This window comes from Astyanax mexicanus, chromosome 8 (genome assembly GCF_023375975.1).
Source record: "Astyanax mexicanus isolate ESR-SI-001 chromosome 8, AstMex3_surface, whole genome shotgun sequence".
In the NCBI taxonomy this organism is placed as follows: Eukaryota; Metazoa; Chordata; class Actinopteri; order Characiformes; family Acestrorhamphidae; genus Astyanax; species Astyanax mexicanus.
The window spans coordinates 4,310,266-4,330,840 of record NC_064415.1 but is presented as its reverse complement, the minus strand read 5'-3'; the positions used below and the strand labels follow the sequence as shown (position 1 = coordinate 4,330,840).

General features: G+C 36.6%; 3 protein-coding genes across 5 annotated transcripts in view; 1 reads left to right on the top strand and 2 right to left on the bottom strand.

The window, feature by feature from the left end:
• Positions 1–51: 51 nt before the first annotated feature.
• LOC103034158 (nuclear factor 7, ovary) lies at positions 52–6,599 on the bottom strand. The gene is made up of 7 exons (XM_007231363.4): positions 6,490–6,599; positions 3,478–4,065; positions 3,299–3,394; positions 2,977–3,210; positions 2,143–2,281; positions 2,017–2,043; positions 52–1,919 (listed from the first exon to the last, which is right to left on the bottom strand). The coding sequence occupies exons 2-7, from the start codon at positions 4,057–4,059 to the stop codon at positions 1,357–1,359; spliced, it is 1,641 nt and encodes a 546-aa protein (XP_007231425.3). The 5' UTR covers positions 4,060–4,065; positions 6,490–6,599; the 3' UTR covers positions 52–1,356.
• Positions 6,600–8,005: 1,406 nt separating this feature from the next.
• Positions 8,006–13,791, top strand: LOC107196840 (E3 ubiquitin-protein ligase TRIM39). The gene is made up of 7 exons (XM_049481936.1): positions 8,006–8,297; positions 9,690–10,282; positions 10,379–10,474; positions 10,559–10,792; positions 10,888–11,035; positions 11,203–11,229; positions 12,998–13,791. The coding sequence occupies exons 2-7, from the start codon at positions 9,692–9,694 to the stop codon at positions 13,528–13,530; spliced, it is 1,629 nt and encodes a 542-aa protein (XP_049337893.1). The 5' UTR covers positions 8,006–8,297; positions 9,690–9,691; the 3' UTR covers positions 13,531–13,791.
• A 1,274-nt stretch (positions 13,792–15,065) lies between these two features.
• LOC103022329 (NLR family CARD domain-containing protein 3) overlaps positions 15,066–20,575 on the bottom strand; it is a 97,882-nt gene continuing 92,372 nt past the window's right edge. For all 3 annotated transcript variants that reach the window (XM_049481932.1, XM_049481933.1, XM_049481934.1), the window contains 3 exons: positions 17,820–17,993; positions 16,861–17,034; positions 15,066–16,122 (listed from right to left, as the gene is read on the bottom strand). In XM_049481932.1, the coding sequence (XP_049337889.1) occupies positions 16,113–16,122; positions 16,861–17,034; positions 17,820–17,993 (358 nt within the window). In that variant the 3' untranslated portion in view covers positions 15,066–16,112. The remainder of the gene's footprint in view (positions 16,123–16,860; positions 17,035–17,819; positions 17,994–20,575) is intronic.

Below are 20,575 nucleotides of genomic sequence, written 5' to 3'. Positions count from 1 at the left end.
ACAACTACAGACAAACACAGTCTGCTTAAAGTGATACCACACAAAAAAAGATATGTTTGCATGGGTTTTATTGAACACAACATGTTAACATTCACAGTGATGGGGTAAAAAGTATGTGAAACTCTATGCATTTTTTAGGAGGTAATTGGAGCCAGGATGTGATGAGATTGGATGGGTTGGTTAAAGCAGGCCTGCCCTATAAAAAAAAGAACACCAGTTTGGAGTTTGCTGGTCTCTCTGGTCTTCATGTTGGTGTATCTTTTCAACCAAAAACCTGCAAAAGGCAAAATCTTCACAGGCAAAACCCAGGGCTTAAAACAGTAGTAGACATTTAGAGCAGTTTAATCTTTAAACAATAAAACAGGACAACAAAACATAACTGACATGTTACAGTATTTAGCTCACATTAAAAGTTTAAAAGAAATGTGCTATATTCTAAGTTTTTACATCTAAATGTGTAAATCTAAATATAAAAATATACAGTTTGGTGATCTCGAGTCAATATCTATAACGTACAGCAAAAAAAAAAAAAAAAAAAAAAATAGTCTGTCTCTTTCCAGTACTTTTAAAAAGGCCTGTACGTGTATGCACTAGGGGTGTAACGGAACAAAAAAAAAAATCACGATTCGGTTCACACCTCGGTATAAACCCCATTGGTTTGGTATGTTTTCAGTACGGTGGGTGGAAAAAATAAGGCTGAGCATTCTGTATATCCTCAGCTCTTTCATTAAATGCTTAAAACCAGGGTCTGCTGTCATTATGAGAGGAACAAACAAAACAAGCATGATTGTGCTACTTTACTAAGAACAAAAACAATAGCGTTACTTTAACTGCTTTAACTACAATTAGATTATAAAGATTAAATTTCAATTATATTAGTGGTGTCAATCACTTAAAAATGAATTAAAATCATGATTCATGTTTAATGCTGGAATAGTGTAGTGTGGTTTAGCCAGACAGCAGTCTAATTATTTTGTGTTATATTCTATTTTCTCAGAGAGAGAACAAGAGAGAGAGAGAGAGAGAGAGAGACAGTACAAGTGAATTATCTGCATTTCTGAGCATGCCCTCTGTTTGTATGCTCAAGCCTTTCAGTCTTCTCAGGGCAGGCTAAATCAGTAGCGAGTTGCTAATAGCAGCAGTGCTAGAGCTACACTTTCCCGATGAAACCCTCCATTAGTTCCGCATTACGTTCATAGGTTCCATAAGTCTTCAATATACTGCCTGTACCGTGTATTCTGCATGCGTTTGTGCGAACGGAACTGTGACCCCCTTATCGTAAAGAATACACAAACTGTTATACCCTTAGTGTGCACACTATACACATACACTAAAGCAAGAGATTTTTCTATTTTTTTACATGAAAGGATTTAATGTACATTGTTTAACAGGAGTAATCATAAGTGGATCAGGAATCTCATCTTCATTAAATACAGATGGACTAAAGACTGGATAGAGTTTCTCAGTAAAAGCCTGCTCATTAAAAGAGTAGATATGGGTCCTGGCCCCAACATCATAGAAGGCCACCAGACCTGCAGCATAATCCACAAACACCCCCACCTTCTGGGGAGGCTGACTCAAAGACAGAGGCACAGAAGGATTGTCCAAAGCTCTATATTCAGTGCCATTTCGCAGACACATAGTCCAGTATCCATTTTCAGGGCTCATTTTAATCTTCCCCTTCCTGTTACTGGACTCTTTGGTAATTCCCAGTTCCCACTCACTGTTCCCTTTGACCTGCACCTCATAGTAAAATCTCCCAGAGGAGAAACCCTCCTTTCCCACCACACCAATATATTCATCAAACTTCTGGGAACTGCCACAGAGATTCCGTACTGTGTCTCCATCCCTAACTTGTTTTCCATCGTAAGAAATGATAAGATCAGGATGAGCTGTAACAGGATCCATAATCACATCCACTGAGAGAGAGAGAGAGAGAGTGAGAGAGAGATTAAAACATTAAAACAACATACAGCATGAAAGAGAAAACAAAAAAGAACTGCAATAAACACACACCTGCATATTTCTGGATTCTTCTTAACTCTGAAAAATAAGACAAGTGGCTATCAGAGTTCTGGTTTTGCAAAATCAAACTACATGAAAATAATACATGTTAAAACACAACTGAGCATTAATACTCACCAGTCTCATCAAGCTTCTCAATCTCCTCACTGAGAGTTTCCTGAAGCTGAGTCAGGGCTCTCCTCAGACTCGGATGAGGGTTAACACTGCGTGCAGTCCAGTTCTTGGTGGGTGGATGGTGGCAGATGGACTGGTACACCTACAGCACAGAAGGATAGAGAACAGAAGAAAAAAAAAACTCAGGCATGGGCAGTGAAGTCCTGTGATGGACTAGATAAGATAAGGTTCACAAAGCAATGCTGCATAAATACATAAATACAACTACAACTGCAAAATCTGCCTTTAAATTAGTTTTGCTAGTGATGAAGTAATATAATATATATGTAGAAAATGCTGGACTTCTGCACTATATGGAACTTAGGGCTGGAAAATACAGCCAACATTTATATCAGACTATATTCCTTTATTTTGGTCAACAATATAATTCAGATATTGATATAACAGTATAATAGCGTCTGTTAGTAACAGATACTGTAAACAGTGTACATCTTTAAGAACTTAGAACCATAGTCCACTTTTTGGTGGTTTGATGTAATTTTTTTCCACATACACCTTTTAATAGAAGAATTACAAAGCATTTATAGGTCTTCATTTAGGCTGTGAATACTAGCAAACTTTGCATTTGGCCATATTTTGATCAAATGTTTAGTTTAATTTAATAAATTGGCTTTCTGACTTGCTTGAATCCATTTAAAGAAACGGCTGTGCTGAGTTTATTGCATCAAATCATTCTGAATGTATTGGAAGTAAATGGACTGTAAGTGAAATCTCCATGTAGAAGATTTACACCCCTAACAATAATACATTACTATCAAGAAACAGAGGGACTCTGACCTGAAGGAAGTGAAGGTGCTCCTCAGTGTGGGAGATCTGCTCCAGCTCAGTGTTTTTCCTCTTTAGCTCAGTGATTTCCTGCTCCATCTCCTTAATAAACTCCTCAGCCTCGCTCTCTGCTGCTTTCTGCTTCTCCTCCATCACCTCCAGCAGCTCAGCCTGGCTTCTCTCAATACAGCCCACCAGAGCCCTGAAGATCTCCACACTGTCTGCTTCCTTTTTCTCTATGCATTTCTATCAATTAATATGAAATTATAAGATTTTAGACAGGATGAGAGTAGGCTTTTTAAAATAAATATTACTAATCCATTCTTGAACTCACTTTACTGTGTTTCAGAGAGCGTTTGACTTTCTCAATCTTCTTCTTTTTGCCCTGGACCAGCTGCTCAACTTTCTCCTGCGTCTTCCACAGCTGACTCTGTTGACATATAACACGTATAATTGTTAATTGTTGTAATTACACAGTTCTTGCAAATTACTAAGAGTTTTTTTGTGTTTTACCTTAAGTTTCACACTCTCCTTTTCTATAGGAACAGTGCTGTGAGTCCGGTGGTCTGTTTCAATGCAGAACTGACACACACACGTCTGGTCATCTCTACAGAACAGCTCCAGGGGTCTCTCATGTTTCTGGCAGATGTAGTCCTCCAGGTTCTCCACAGGATCCATCAACTTGTGTTTCTTGAGGTTTGCCACGGTCTTGTGAGGTATAAGATGATTGTTGCAGTAAGAGAGCCCACAGTCCAGACAGGATGATTGTGCATCAAGCTTTACCCCACTGCAGTAGTCGCATAACACCCTCTTACGTTTAAAGGGAGGTTCGTCTGGAGATTTAAACTCAGCTGACTTCTTGAACTGAGCAGCCAGTCCAGAGATGAATGTGTTTACACTAAGTTCAGGCCTACGAGAGAATTGTTCCTTACAGAATGGACACTGGCAGTGAGAACTGCTTGCCCAGTAACTTCTGAGACAGACCATGCAGAAGTTGTGTCCACATGGAGTAGAGACTGGATCCGTGAACACTTCCAGGCAGATAGAGCACTGGAGCTGATCTTCAGAGAGTTTTAGACTGCTGGAGGTAGCCATAACTGACTGAGGAAGGAGAGGAAACATGTATTGCAATGGTGGTTTAATAAAAAAAAAAGTTTCCAAAAACTTAATTATTAATGCAAATCACACTATACTTGTTTCAAATTAGAAAAGCCATATTTATGAATTTAAGAAGCTCCAAAAATTGCTTTTCACTCAAATATTTTGAGTTAAAGATAACTTTTGGCTACCCAGAACTGTGATTTAACGTACAATCCCAAAATCAGACAAATATCTATTTGACTTGTATTCAATTGCAGAAATTATAAACCAAATATGTTTCATGCTTCGCTTGCTCAACTTTAATATTATGTTGCCATATCAGCAACATTTTGGCTAAGTTGAATTGTTAACATTCATCTATTCCTGTATTTCACACTTGAAACACATTTCAAACAGTTGCGATGGTAAAGCATTTTTAAAATTGTAATGAGCCATTCTTTCCTACCCCTACAAGACTTTCTGTAGTGAGACATAAAACAATGAAGTGTTCCAGCAGGTGTTAATTTTAGGCCATTTGACACCTTCTCTATTGGGCAGTCCTTTATTTCAGGACAGCAGATGGGCCAGTTTAGTACCGTGCCATCGTTTTAAGCAGCCATGCCATTTGAATATGGACAGAATGTGCACTGACTGTGTGATAGTCTAAACGAGATGGTCATGGTTAGCATAAGGCTTCTGTTCTGTACAGTAAAGTTGTATTTGGTATTATTGAATGTGACTCTGCCTTGTATTTCTTGACAAAGGTCTGCCAAAGAAATTCCGTGTCCATGTGGTTCTACTAGGGATTGTTAAATATTAGTTCTTGATGCAGGGTTTAAGTATTTTGTTTATGCTTGTCTGTGGGAATAGATGTATGTTAACCAATTAAATAAAGTTAAGCAGATAAGACATGCATTATTTTGTATCCCTACTGTCTGCAATCAAATGTAAAGACAAAATACATAGAATGAAACTTAGTTTACTCATTTTCAACTAAACCAAAATAATCTCTTGACCCATGCTTCTTAACCCAGGATGTGGGGTCCTACTGCCTTACCCCATACTTTTAATAAGCAAAAGATGTGAATCGGTGTTTTGGATGCAGGAAAAACATTAAAAGTTGCATTGGCATTGGAACTTCAGAGGACAAGGGTTGATTATTATTGTTCTTGATCATACTTGTAGTTAGCAAGCAAGCAGCTGAAAAACAAAACAATTAAGTTAACTTAGCTAAACTACCCAAAACACCGCGAAATCCAACAACAGGCACAAAACCAGCGAATAAACTACAAAAACAATGCGAAATTCAACAAAAGGCACAAAACCATCAGTTTAACTACAAAAAGAACAACGCGAAATCCAACAACAGGCACAAAACCAGCGAATAAACCACCTAAAACAACAAGAATCCCCAAACAGGCACAAAATAATTAGCTAAACTACCAAAAACAATAAGAAACCCCACTACAGGCACAAACCAGCAGCTAAACTACCCAAAAACAACGCAAAACCCAACAACAGACACAAAACCAGTGACCAAACTACCAAAAAAAATAACGCGACACCTAACAGGTAAGCTAACCTACCAAAAACAACGCGAAACCCAACAACAGACACTAATTAGTTTAAAATTTTACGTTTAAAACCAGCGACTAAACTACCAAAAACAATAAGAAACCCCACAACAGACACAAAACCATCAGCTAAACTTCCTAAAACAACGCGAATCCCAACAACAGGTACAAAACCAGCGAATAAACTACTAAAAATAACGCAAAACCCGACAACAGACACAAAACCAGTGACTAAACTACCAAAAAAATAACGCGAAACCTAACAGGTAAAAATCTGCAGCTAAACTACAAAAAACAACGCGAAACCCAACAACAGGTAAGTTACAACGTCAGCAGCTAAACTACCAAAATCAACGCGAAATCCAACAACAGGCACAAAACCAGCGAATAAACTAACTTACTCAAAACAACGCGAATTTCCACCACAACAGCGAGGCACAAAACCATTAGCTAAACTACCCAAACAACGCGAAATCCAACAGGCACAAAACCATTAACTAAACCATCGAAAACAACGCGAAACGCAACAACAGGCACAAAACCAGCGGCTAAACTACCCAACTATGACCTAACACTTTGCAAATAAGGCTGTTTATATCTAATAAAAACGAACACGTTGGCCAACATTAAAAGCAGACTACAGCAGCTGCTCAACTGGCTAAGCTAACGCTACCAAACAACGTGCAAAACCTAACATCAGAAGCTAAACCAGCAGCTAAACTACCCAAACACGACCCAATACTTTGTAAACAATCCAACAAAAGGACAGAACAGGCTGTTTATGTCGAAAAATATCCAAACACATAAGTTATTTTAGTGATTTTGGTAAATGCATGCTCGTTGCCAGTCCAAAAAAACTACTTGAGCTTACCTCTTACAGCTTTCTGTTCCTCCTGGATTTAAGCAGTGGAATTTGGGCTTTTGGCTCCAAAAGATTTCTTAAGGACTGTCTGCATCTCCTGCATCCCGCCAGAGTGCAAGACACGCCCACTACACAAGACACGCCTACTACACAAGACACGCCCACTGCACATAGCACGCCCTCCGCATTTCCAAACACATCCACCACATGGCATCTTTTTCCAATATGGCGAAGTGTGGCGAAACAAGTTAAGGGTCTTTATGTGTTTAATCCAAAATACTTGAAATAATGTGTCATTTATGGCAAGCCCTTTAAGTCTAAAATTACAAAGTGCAAATGCTCTCAAGATATCAAGATATTTTGTTTAACTTAAGACAACTTTTAAGATTTTATGTCAGATTTTAAATTACATTTAAATAAAATATGTTTCTGTTAAAAGAAGAGTGGTTGTGATGCATTTTAGAGACATGGGCATGAAAGTATCAGATTCTAGCATCTTTTATATGTATAACTAGTAAAAAGGTAAGAATATTAACTTATATGCAAATTTCAAGAAATATTATTAACAAAAGAAAAAATATTCAAAATGTAAAGCTTTAGAGGCAGATTTAAATGTTTAGCTGTTTAGTTTCTTTTACAAATACAATAAATTCAGGTTTTGATTAAGAAATGTTTTGCGTTTTGTTTTGCTCACGCAATGTCAACAACCAATAAGAGAGCTACAGGAAGCCACAAGGCAAGAATATTTTACGTGACTTATTTATAAACAATTTGAAAAAGAACACATTTTGCAGTAAATATGCCTTATATAGTTCTTACTTTAATATGTACAGTATTTAAACACTTTAAAGTCTTTATATGTATAGTTATTTTATTTTGCACTACTTTGTCTTATTGTGCATTGTTATTTGGATACAAACAAGTTTACTAAATACACATTTTGCACGAATTATGTTTTTTATTGCATTAATTCTATGAAAAAAGGCAAATGTATAGCAGTGAAACTGTGGCTCTATACAAAGTTGTAACAAAAAAGGGGGGAGGCGAAGCTTATAAAAGCTTATAGGCAGAGTTGAACACAAAATGCAGAAGAATGTGACAGAAAAATAAACTGTTGATGGGGACAGAAGCTGTGAGTCTTTGTTTAAATCACAGTATTGACTGTAATTTAATTATTTGTAATTTAATATGTAATATGTATTGTATGTAAACTCCACCAGAAGCATGATTGGAAATAATCTTAGAAAGAATCTAATTGCAGTCTTGCAAATAGCAATCCCCAGTCTTTGCTAAATCTTAGCCTGTGACTATTCTGTGACTAGTCTTTAGATGTGAGAGGGTGTCAGATTTCAGTCTGTTAAAAGTCTTTTTAGAGTGATGTAGTGTATATGCACATTATAAGATAGTACTGCAGTAAAAATACAGACACACTAGATAGCAGCAAAGAGAACAAAACGAGTGAGGTGGGCGTTTCTTGGTGGTGGGCGTGTCTTGTGGTGGGCGTGTCTTGTGGCGGGCGTGTCTATCAGTGCCCGTGTTTTGTGGTGGTGCGTGTGTTGGGAGAAGTTTCAGTATACTTGATTTTGCTCTTTTCTCCGGTTGTTTTGTTGAGTTTAGCCGCCGGTTTAGAGTCTGATGTTGATTTTTACCTCCGTGTCGGATAGTTTAGCCACCTGCTAGCTAACAGTCTGGGCAAGAGGTCATTTTTTTCCCGATCAGCGCGTGAGGAAGCGGCGTAGCGGAGTTACACAGACTTTAATTCGGAAGAATTACTGAAAAAGAGACTCGAATCAGACTGGAAATCTGTATAAAGAGCGGTAAGAACGGATTTTCTTTAATTAGAACATGTTTTATTTCTCGTCAGATCTGTAATCTCACTTTAGCCAGGTAATTTAGCTAACGCTATTTTCCTACTTGTGGAGTGTGGAATTTCTGTCAGAATTAGCTAATTTAGCTAACTAGCTAGCGTTAGCTAGCCTAGCTAGCTACTGTTACCTACTGTTAGCTAACTAGCTAGCTAACCTGGCTCACTTGGTAGCTTCCTAGGTAGCTAAACATTAGCATGCTAGGCTAGCGAGCTAGTTAGTATTGTGGTTGTTACGTAATTTGTTGTAAGTTACATTAAGTTTCTGATAAATAAATAGAAAGTTAGACGTTAATCTTCTAATTTTAAATCCAGAGTTAAAATTAAAGTTACATTTTTAAGTTTTTGTTTTCTCAAATTTCTCAAAAGTTTTTAATATCCGCCCACACAATCTGAATTTCAGGGAAAATAATAAAAAAAGAGATAGGGAGGAAAACCATAAAATTATGTAAAGATGGATTCTTGATTTTCGGCAAAGAATGAAAAAAAAAATGAATGAAAAGCATGTATATATTTTACTATAGCAAATCTAAAAAAAAAAATAAAGGTTTCACATTTAGAGAATAAATTCTAATCCTTAATTCTGACTTGTAAAAAGTGTAGTTACAACAAATTAATCTCAAATGAAACATTTAGATTTGTTATGTTTAAAGTTAATCTAAGCATATGATGACCCGGATTTATTGTTCTAGAATGTGTACTCTTGCAAATAGGTGAAGTCAGTATGGTTTTATCAATCTATATTGTTGATATCACTATTAAACTACATTATAGAGATTGTTATTTTGAGTTACTATTTAGGACTAGTGTTAGATATTAAACATCAACTAACTTGCTTAGTAAATCAAGTTAAGGTCCAGGCTTTTACATTAAATGTTGGTTTATAAATAGTACATAACTTTGGATGAGTTTTCCAAACCTATGCAGTTTTCCAAACCCTTTATAAGGAAAATAAAACAGATAAAAAACATGCAGATTTGTTACTTTTTTTTGTAATTATTTAGATCTTAGTGGATAGTGTTGCTGTTCTTATATTGTTTTCTTCTAGTCAACCCTTTCACTTTCTTTGTTTGGCCTAGTGTTAGCTTTTAACCACAACACAGCACACTGGCTCAGACTGTTAACTAACCCCATTTGGGTTAAAACCTAGCACTGGATTGTCAGATTGGTTGCCAACATTCTTAGGACCTTTTAACAGTAAAGAGTGTGCTTTAGAGTATGTTGGAATATGACAAGAAGCCTTTTTCTCATTTGGTTATTTAATTGGGATTAAAACGTATATAATGAGAATCACTGTCTTTGCTTATGAAACCTGTTCACAATGTGTTTCTGTCTCCTTCATCAGTCATGGCTTCCTCCAGCAGTCTTAGGCTGTTTGAAGATCAGCTCCAGTGCTCTATCTGTCTGGAAGTGTTCAATGATCCAGTCTCTACTCCATGTGGACACAACTTCTGTGTGGTCTGTCTCAGACAGTACTGGGACAGCAGCTCACGCTGCCAGTGTCCAGTTTGTAAGGCAGAATTTCCTCAAAGACCTGCACTGTCTATAAACACCTTTATCTCTGGACTGGCTGCTCAGTTCAAGAAGTCAGCTGATGTGAAATTAAGCAACTCTCCAGAGAAACATTCTTCCAAATGTAAGAGGGTGTTATGTGACTACTGCAGTGAGGATAAACTGGATGCACTGTCATCCTGTCTGGACTGTGGGGTCTCTTTTTGCGACACTCATCTGATACCTCATAAAACTGTATCTAAACTCAAGAAGCACAAGCTGATGGATCCTGTGGAGAACCTGGAGGACTACATCTGCCAGAAACATGAGAGACCCCTGGAGCTGTTCTGTAGAGACGACCAGATGACTTTGTGTCAGTTCTGCACTGACGCAGACCACAAGACTCACAGCACTGTTCCTATAGAGGAGGAGAGTGTAGAGAAGAAGGTAATAGATCATGTATATTTTAAACTATTTTAACTATCTCATTGCAACAATGGATTTAGTTGATGATTGGCTTTGTAATGTATTGTGTGTTCACAGACCCAGCTAGGGAAGATGCAGAAGGAGGTTCAGCAGATGATACAGGACAAATTGAATAAGGTTGAGGAGATCAAACTCTCTGTGATACTCAATAAAGTAAGTAAATGTTGAAGTTATTAGTGTCAGCTTTTGAGACATTATATTAGTTTCTATAAACTTTTGTTTTTTCCAAATCTATAGAAAAGCACAGAGAAAGAGAAAGCAGACAGTGTGGAAGTCTTCAAGGCTCTGGTTCGCTGCATTAAGAGAAGCCAGGCTGAGCTGCTGAAGGTGATGGAGGAGAAGCAGAAAGCAGCAGAGAGGCAGGCTGAAGAGTTTATTAAAGAGCTGGAGCAGGAAATCACTGAGCTAAAGAGGAGAGACACTGAGCTGGAGCAGATCTCCCACACTGAGGACCACCTCCACCTCCTACAGGTCAGAGTCCCTCTGTTTCTCAATAGTAATGCAGTCCATCACAGGACAGCACTGCCCATACTGAGGGGTTTCTCCTCTCTCCTGCTGTACTGTAGATTTACCCGTCCCTCTGCAGACCCCCACACACCAAGAACTGGACTGACGTCAGTGTTAACACTCCTCTGAGTGTGAAGATTCTAAGGAAAGCTCTGTCTCAGCTTCAGAAGTCAATCGATGAGGAGATGAAGGATCTTGTTGAGATAGGTAAGTGTTTACTGATCAGTAAGAACTTGTGTGTTTATCTCCCATTAATATGTTTGCTGTATGTATTTTTTTGGGTCAGTGTTCTTTATCATGCTTGTGTTGAGTAAAAATTCAGTGTAACATTGTATTAACAGCCTGCTTTTATGTGGTGATTTCCCCCCAAACAGAATTCAACAAGATGAAACACTATACAGGTATGTTGCATATGTGTTGTCTTTGTCTTATTTTGTATAGGGCTGGTCTAAACACTATTTTAAGTTTTAAATAGGCTTTAAGTTTGATTTCAACAATACATTTCAAAAGGTTTCTTAATTAACCACACTTTTACATTGGTTTGCTTGCACAGTACCATGCAAGAATGTGGTCACTCTTGGTAAAAAAAAATATTTACGGTGTATCTGTAATCCAATAAAGGTGCATATTTGAAAAAGGACACTTTTACTTTCTTTTCTAAGCAGTATTCCTTTTTTAAATAACAAATAAACGTCTCTTGCATGTCAAAAAGCTTGCCAATACTTTGCTCATTATTCCTGCAAAATACTTTTAATTTTGTGAGTTTTTTGGGCCAGTTTGCTGCAATGCTATTTTACCCATTGTTGGAAAAATGTTTGAGTTAGGCTATTTATAAAATCAACTACGAACTTGCTAACTAAGATTGCAGATCTTGGTAAAAATTATTGATATATAATTAATAAATAGATAGATTATTGATAACATTATAATAGCTGAAATCTTTTGGGGTGCCCAAATGTTAATTGTAAAGTTGTACAAACCTAAATAGTACAGTAATCTTAATTGAAATGTTAAATATATGTTGTCCTTAACTTTGTGGCTTTACATTTACAGCATTTAGCTGACGCTTTTATCTAAAGCGACAAAAGTGGGCCAATGGAGTGTTAGGAGTCTTGCCCAAGGACTTTTTTTTGGTGTAGCACATCATAGTCACCTAGACCTGGAATTGAACCCCTGTCTCCTACATGATAGCTTACTGGCAAGTTGGTGGTGTTATCCACTTCACCACATCAATCAACTTTATGGCTTTAAATAGATTACCTGATCTTAACTAAACTCACTTAACTGTTTAAAATACATTGACCCCCTACAGCTTATAACATTTCTGCTCTGTCTAGTTTTGAGAGATTTTATGTATTGGTTTGTGTCTTAAAATCATGATTTCACCCTGAACTCAACAGACTGTCCTGTCTTTTCCTGTCTTCCTTTGCTTTACACATAAAATATCTAAGAGTCTCACAACTCTTAAGCTTTGATTGTTTATTTTTGTGTAAACCAGAGCAGGGTGGGGTTGAGGGTTCCCCATTTGAATCTTGGTTCCTCCTGTTGTTTCTTCTTTTTCTTGAAGGTGTTTGCTTTGTGCTAATTCAAAAGAGGCTTGGATCCAGATCTTTGTAAAGCTGCTTTGTTATAGCATGCGTTGTAAAATGTGCTAGAACAGTATATTTGAGTAAAAAACAATTAACAAAGTACTAAAGAAACTAATAGCACCTTGTCCAATATGGCGTCACATCAATGTCAAAAGTCGGGAGCTCAAAAATACCAGGTGTAAAAAATTAACCAACGTGTTTTAACATTTTGCGTGTGTAAATGAACTTATTCCAAGCGCAAATGTAAAGCTCACAAGCAAAAAATGGGGAATTGTTCTGCGCACACACAAAATATAGCTCTCGAGCTGAAACAAAATGGGGAGAGTAGAAAAATGAAGCTCGAGAGCGATATTCTGTTCAGCACGCACACAATTCCACTTTTTTTGTGCTCGCAAGCTTCACATTTGCGCTCACAAGAAGTTAATTTATACACACAAAATGTTAAAACACATTGATTAATTTTTTGCGCCCCCTACTTTTGACATTGATGTGATGCCATAGTCCAACAAATACAGCTCTAATTTTTAATGTTATTAAAACTAATCTAAAAGTACTTTTTCTTTCTCTCTCTGTCTCTCAGTGGACGTGACTCTGGATCCTAATACAGCTCATTCAAAACTCATCCTGTCTGATGATGGCAAACAAGTGAAACATGGAGACAAACGCTACAACTACCCTTACAACCATAAGAGGTTTGATTGTTGTGTCTGTGTTCTGGGAAAGGAGGGATTCTCCTCAGGGAGATTTTACTATGAGGTTCAGGTCAGAGGAAACACAGAGTGGGATTTAGGAGTGACCAGAGAGTCCAGTGAACGGAATGGATACATTAACCTGAATCCTGACAATGGATACTGGACTGTTTGCCTGAGAAACAAGACTGAATACGAGGCTCTGGACTGTCCCTCTGTTCTCCTCTCGTTGAAACAGGCTCCCCAGAAGGTGGGGGTGTTTGTGGATTATGAGGAGGGTCTGATCTCCTTCTATGATGTTGAGGTCAGATCTCACATCTACTCTTTCACTGGTCAGACTTTCACTGAGAAACTCTATCCATTCTTCAGCCCCAGTCTTAATCACGAGGATCCAAACAGAGCACCATTGATCATCACCTCGTGATCTTCATCAATCAATGGGAAATCTTTCTTTTAAAAGAACAACTGACCACAATTTAAAAAAAACTTTTTTTAAATATTTGTTTTCGCAAGAGAGGGCATCAAATATGCTTGACTTTTGTTCATGGTCACATTATTGCACTGCACTCCACTGGTCTCGTGAAAAATAAAGCTACAAGTCTTTAGTCTGAGACAAGAAAGAGACTGTTAATTTAGTCTATCACGTAGTAAAACCAGAGGTGGTATTAATGAGGAGAGTATTAAATGACGGATTTCTTGTAACTCTAATAATGCTGCTTGTTTATGGATAAAGTCCAGCCCTTTAACAAAAATAGCCAATTGTGCCAAGCCAAGCCAAGAACAGTTATCATGCTTTGGTATTTGATCAAAAAACTGTAATTGCTTTGTTTTCTTCTTATATTGTTTGTTTATATTGAAATTACCCTCTCCCATTGATCCCCCCCCCCCCCCCCCCCCTCAAATATTCAAGACTATTCACACATTTTTAGGTGTTAAAATGACCCTCTTTCTCCTTATTGAAATGGTAACAAACCCATGTCTAGCATTACATTTCCTTAATCTTTGCCCATTAGACCTTTTGTAATCTCTTAATCTCTTAATGTCACTATTTGTCTCCAATGTCCCCCAATCCCCCTTCTTTCCCCCGATTTATTTGGTAAGACAGTCTCTATGTAATATCTGTATTGCACAACCCACATTTTATATCTTTAAATAAACTTGAATGTTAAATGATCCTGTTTCCTGAGTCCAGTATACTGAACTTCCAACAATCTACATACATATATATGTATATTCTGTACAGTTAGGCCCACAATTATTTGCACAGTTGTGAACATTCTTTGTGATTTTAGCTCTGCATGCCACCACACTGGATTTCAAATGAAACAAATAAAATCAAATTAAAGTGTAGACTTTCAGATTTAATTCAAGGGGTTAACCTAAAATACTCTATAACATGTTTACGAGTTACAACAATTTTTTTTACAAAGCCTCCTCATTTCAGGTGCTCAAAAGTAACTGGACAAATAAATGTTACCATAAATAAAATGTTCATTTTTAATACTTGTTTGAGAATCCTTTGCAGGCAATAACTATCCATGGAAATACAATCTGGAGCCTGGAGACATTAGCAAACACTGGGTTTCCTCCATTATGTTGCATTGCCAGGATTTTTACTGCAGCATCTTCAGGTGTTGCTGGTTTGTGGGTCTTTCTGCCTTTTAGATTCTCCCCAGATTAATTTTATTTCTGTTCATAAAAAGGGTTACACATTTGTGATGATATCCAGGTACAACCTCCTGTAACTGGTCCAAAAGTCTGAATTAAAACACTTGATATTGAACCGGACCATGGTTTAGCTAATCTGGACTGAGACCACCTCTTTTGCGTTTGCTAAGTTTCGCATCATAATTCACAGCAAGTTCTACACCTGCTATTTTTGCTTGGACCAAACAAGATGTTAAAGCACCCTTAGAGTTTTACCATGCAGATAATAAAATAAAAATACAACAGTTGAATAAACATTCCAATTTATTAAACAATTTATATAGTACACATAAGAACACATTCAAAGTAAAATAGATGTTTGCATTTCCTCTAATACATCGTAATGGTATTTTATACATAAAAGAATATGAATGAACCAAATAATCCTTAGTAACTCTGTAAAACTTGATGTACCATAGAAGTTTGGTTTAGTTTAGTTTAAAAAGACAAACATCCACCAACCAATACCAAAAACACCAACATTTTTCTTGTGTTAATAGCTATAATAATACAGACAACTGTGATTACAAACACAAATTATATACAAGCCTCTGTTATCATTGTATATTATCAGAGCAAACAGTTTATATACAATTCTATACAGATAAAGCTAAGAACACTAATATCAATCCTGTTGTTTGACAGTTACCAGACAAAAATTACAAATCTAACCTAATACAGACTAAAGCTGAAATGATTTACATTTGTACAGCACTGAAATCATAATGCACCATTTTTAAATATGGAACACCAATGAGTTTCACACAAAATCGCTGTTTATACGATTTCATGACTCACTGAACATAATAATACATTCATTATAAACTCTTTCTACCTGTTTATTTATTTATTTATTTATTATAAACGATTACCACATTTCTACATAGTCATTAAAGCATCAATTCACAAAACAACTGTTAGAAACAAAACTGTTCCTTCAATTTAATTAATCATGTATTTTCCAAACTGGATAACCCCTATAACAGCGAGCTAGTGGACTTTAAGGAGATTCAGCAGAAAGAAGCACAGAACTGAATATAAACAGAATTAAGAAAGCAAATAATTACACACTTTTAGATGGCATGGAAGCTCTGAATGAAGTACTGATAAAGCAGTGCTGGCAAGGTGTGCACTGAATGATTAACTGTGATAAATACGATAAAAGCAGTTTATTAACCCCAGAAACTTCAGCACATTAATGACTGTTAGAAAACAAAAAGATGCACAGATAGTGGTGATGCACAGGTCACTGGAGCCTTTGGTAAAATCATAGTGATCATTAGGAGCAGGACAGTCCTGTTACCAGAAGCTGCAAAAAAACAGAAATCAGGAAAAAAAGATTAGAAATTAAATCCTCTAAATCCAAAACTCTTGTTCTCTGTCTGACTGAAACACACTGAGCACAGTTCCACACGCAAAGTGTTTCAGAACAGCTTCATCAAATAAAGCACAGCTTAAACTTATAAAATCACACAAATCCCAAACTCTTTACACCTAACACACACTGTATGGATAGGCACTGAGTCATTTTGTGGTCAAAAACTTAAAAGCACAATGAATCTGGATCTGCCAGATCACAGTATTGAGTTTTAGAGAGTAAGATATTCTCACTGGACTGAGAAAAGGCTGTGAAGTTCATCCTGTGTTTAAACGTTAAACAGGTTCGACTGAAGCTGATATAACATTCCCAGTGACTGTGATCCACCGTAAACCACTCTGTTTCACACAGGTCTGTTTTTACCCTAAACGTCACTAAAACTACGGTCTGATCTTGGTTCTTCTGCAAATCGATTAAACGCCTCCTTCCTTTCTAACAGGAAGTTCTTGGCCAGACTGTCGTGTAACTCAGACTCCCAGATACAAACTATGATACCTTAGCAATACGACCCCACCATAGACTATGGATTTCTTGATTTTAAAAGTAACTTTCAAGTTAATTTATTAGTTACGTTGAGCAGCTGCACTGGACAAGAGCTGAACTCCAAAACACTGTAGATGCTCATCAACTGTGTGTGTGTGTTTCTAAAACAGTAATTCAGTAACTCACTATATTATCTCCAGTTTAAAGTGTGGATCCTTCTGTAGATCAGAGAGCAGCTTCTCTCCTGACTGTCCTGGATTATTGACTCTCAGATCCAGCTCTCTCAGGTGTGAGGGGTTTGATTTCAGAGCTGAAGCTAAAGCAGCACAGCCTTCTTCTGTAATACTGGAGTTAATCAGCCTGCAGAGAGAAGAAGAGAAAATTACAACAGACGAGTGAACAGTTATATTCTCACATTATGCGTGTAAAGAACAACCGATTAAGATCAGGCACAAGAACAGACATCTGATTTGAAATGAAAAAGTGTTACAAAGGTCACAAATCAATGCACAATTGCATCTATTGCTGTGTGTGATAGATAGAGAAATAGGTAGATTTTTGGAGATTTTTCTTGACATTTTCACACATTTTCTGAAAGCATGCTGCATACTCTCAGAAACCTACACACAAATCAAACACAAAATGGCTAAAACCTTCAATTCTCCTGCAAAATAATTGTATTTTGTGTTCAGATGACACACACAATCCATAATATGAATAAACATTTATAAGAACTATTGATGTGCTCAATGTAAAACACTATGATGAATGGAAAACACTTCTTCTCCATTTATCATATTGACTTGATGACCCTTTTTGTTACAATTGCTACAGACAGTACATACAGATTTGTGTTTTATATATATTATTTTTAGAGTGTTGTTTTTATACTCAGAACACACAAATACACAGTTAAACAAAAAAAATCACAAAAACAGTGTACACAGTGCACCTCCAAACCAACACACAGTTTCATGTACAGTGATCTACATACAAAACATCCAATAATTTACTGTATACAGTAAAAAAAAACTGCTATATCTGTTTCAGTCTGGCCACAGCATCACATTCACATCACAGAGATTAAATCATAGTCTCACTTCTCATTTTTTACAGTGTTTGTGTGTGAGTGTGTGTGATCTTACCCCAGTGTCTCCAGTTTACAGTGTGAACTTTTCAGTCCAGCAGAGAGCAGCTTCACTCCTGAATCCTGCAGGTTATTATTACCCAGGTTCAGTTCTCTCAGAGTTGAGGAGTTTGAGCTAAGAGCTGAGGCCAGAGCTGCACAGCTTTTCTCTGTAAGATTACACTTGTTCAGCCTAAAAGAGAAATGATAATCCATTACAAACGCTGATATTTAAACACACACTGACACACACTATGGATGAGTATTATTTCAAGATTATTTTGCTTCACATTTCAGCGTCTTTATTACTTTGTCATATTAATGTAAGTTTTAACATTAAACAGATGCATACACACCGCATGTGGAGGATATGTAGTAAGTATATTTTTGAGATAAGTACACTTTATACCAGGAGAGCTTCTGATTTCTGTGTCTAATATCTAATGTGTCTATTGTGTAGAACAGTTCATGTAAGACTTTTATAAGATTATTCACTCACTCTTATTTTAATACCAGTCATTCATTATTAATATTATTGCTAATATAATAAAAAAACATCATTAATGTACATTTCAGTAAAAACTACATGAAAACAATGAAATCGCAAGTGTATATATTACTGAGATCAAAAGGTAAATATGCTAAATGCTAGAAGAAAACAATAAAATAAAAAATTTAGTATTGGCAACAAATAACTCAGAAGATAAAATTAATCAGTATAGAGTGTTTTTTCAGATCCAGTGTGGAGATTTTTCTTGTCATCAGGCTCTTTCTTTATAAATGATTCTGCTAAAGTTTGCTGAGTGTGGTTTAGTGGTGGTACACTGGCTGGTTTAGGCCTGTCATGGACAGATGATTCATGAAGATGTTTTAAATGCAGGGTTCATACATCTTTTACAAGGTAAAATTCAAGCATTTTTAAGCACTTTTAAAGGCCCATTTTCAAGTTTTTCCAGCACCTTTCAGCTGTGGTAAATTAATGATAACGGAGATATCTCAAAACTGCGATTCAGCGATATTCAATATATCACAAAACTATTCTCCACACTTCACAGCCACTATGCTACTGAAAAAAACACTTGTAAGTAAGTAAATAGCAGGAATTATGGATTTATTGGTGTCAGTTTCACACAATTTAAATACCAATGATCTTCACCGCATGTTTACCCTATTTATTTGATTGAGCAGTTACTGTAGAATGTCAAATTTGGGGGTGAGTTGAGATCATTTATACATACATATACTCACACTGCAAGAGATGGTATTATGTTTATGTAAACACAATCAGAATTGTTTTTGTAATAGCAGAAGGAGAAAAAATTAAAGCAAAATAAGTTTTATGATTCTAAATGTATCATCTATCTGTAGACTTTGCTTGCTATCCAACTTGATTGGGTCAATATTGAAATCATGACACAAAAGATCACAACGTAAAATGGTGCAAACATATATGGGGCGACCCCAAATACAAAATGAGATCACTTGACAAATACCCTCACTTGCAATAAATTCTTTATTTGGAAACGTTAAAGAAAAAAACATTTACCATTGAGGTAGGCAGTGAATCAGCTTACTGATCATTTGACAGTATTGTGCAAATCAACAGTTCTCTAGCCGAGTTTTAACATTTTGCATTCAACATTTATCATTTCCTTCTCGCGAGCACAAATGTTAAACTCGCAAGCACAAAAAAGGAGAAGGGTCTGACTGCAGAAACGGAGGCTGCAGTTATAGAATCACAATTTCAGGACCATATGTTTTCGCGCCACTGCCACTTAGCGAAGTGGTCGTGGACACGAAGTATTACAGTCAGAATGTGAGTTCGGAATGTGAATCAAGTTTTATAGCCTAAATCTTATGTATTAAAATATTCAGATGTTTTGAATTAGACGTCAATGTAATCTACACAGGATGTGCCTTAAAAAGTCCCTGGATTTTTGTGTGCGTGTGAATTTGAAATGTTAAATTTTGTTGGATTCTGTCAGAAACCTGTAAAGAATTATTTTATGTGTTTTACACATTTTTACACATTTACTTAACCATAATAATGAAATGACAAGTAGGTTATGTTTGTGCCATCTTTAATATAAAAGCTGAAAGGGGCTGCTTACTATTTGTAAAAGTAAAAAAAAAAAGTTTTTAATTAAATTTAAAGGGAACAACAGTTATGCCTCAGTTTAAATGGTGCTGTCTGTTTACAAATTTAAAATATATATAAGAACTGAACATTGTAAATAATAATCATAATTAAGATTTGCTCATATATTTGAAGAATATTGAGATTTCGCCCAGCTCAAATAGAGTAGTTTGATATTCCAAAAAGATTTCTATCTTTCGAAAAGTAGTTTGAATCCATTTCAGATATCAAATACATAACAAGTCCTCCTTGTGTCTCTGATATGTGGTTGGGAGTTCTAAGACAAATTTTAAAACAAAGTAATATTTGGGTGAAATAAACATTAAAAAGTAGTTAGCTGAATTTGTAATATTTGGGCCTTTAAGCCTTTAAATCTGTAAGTAGTTAGCTAAAGTAGTGATATTATATTAAGGAGTAGTAGGTCATTATTTCACTAGGTGGCAGTGTCCTAGAACTGCGGTTCTGCAGATATACACTATTGCACTCGCCAGCATTGTTAACTCGGCTTGATCCACAGCGCTGACGCTGGGCAAACAGCCCCGCAGATCGGTTCGATCCACAGCGCTGACGCCGGGCAAACAGCCCCGCAGATCGGCTCGATCCACAGCGCTGACGCCAGGCAAACAGCCTCAAAGATC

Excerpts from the sequence above, each read along its gene's own strand:
- LOC103034158 (XM_007231363.4), bottom strand. The coding sequence starts at position 4,059 with ATGGCTACCTCCAGCAGTCTAAAACTCTCTGAAGATCAGCTCCAGTGC. Across the intron at positions 3,395-3,477 it reads AGGAGAGTGTGAAACTTAAG|AGTCAGCTGTGGAAGACGCA; the intron begins GTAAAACACAAA and ends ATATGTCAACAG. Across the intron at positions 2,282-2,976 it reads AGCACCTTCACTTCCTTCAG|GTGTACCAGTCCATCTGCCA; the intron begins GTCAGAGTCCCT and ends TCTGTGCTGTAG.
- LOC107196840 (XM_049481936.1), top strand. The coding sequence starts at position 9,692 with ATGGCTTCCTCCAGCAGTCTTAGGCTGTTTGAAGATCAGCTCCAGTGC. Across the intron at positions 10,283-10,378 it reads AGGAGAGTGTAGAGAAGAAG|ACCCAGCTAGGGAAGATGCA; the intron begins GTAATAGATCAT and ends GTGTGTTCACAG. Across the intron at positions 10,793-10,887 it reads ACCACCTCCACCTCCTACAG|ATTTACCCGTCCCTCTGCAG; the intron begins GTCAGAGTCCCT and ends GCTGTACTGTAG.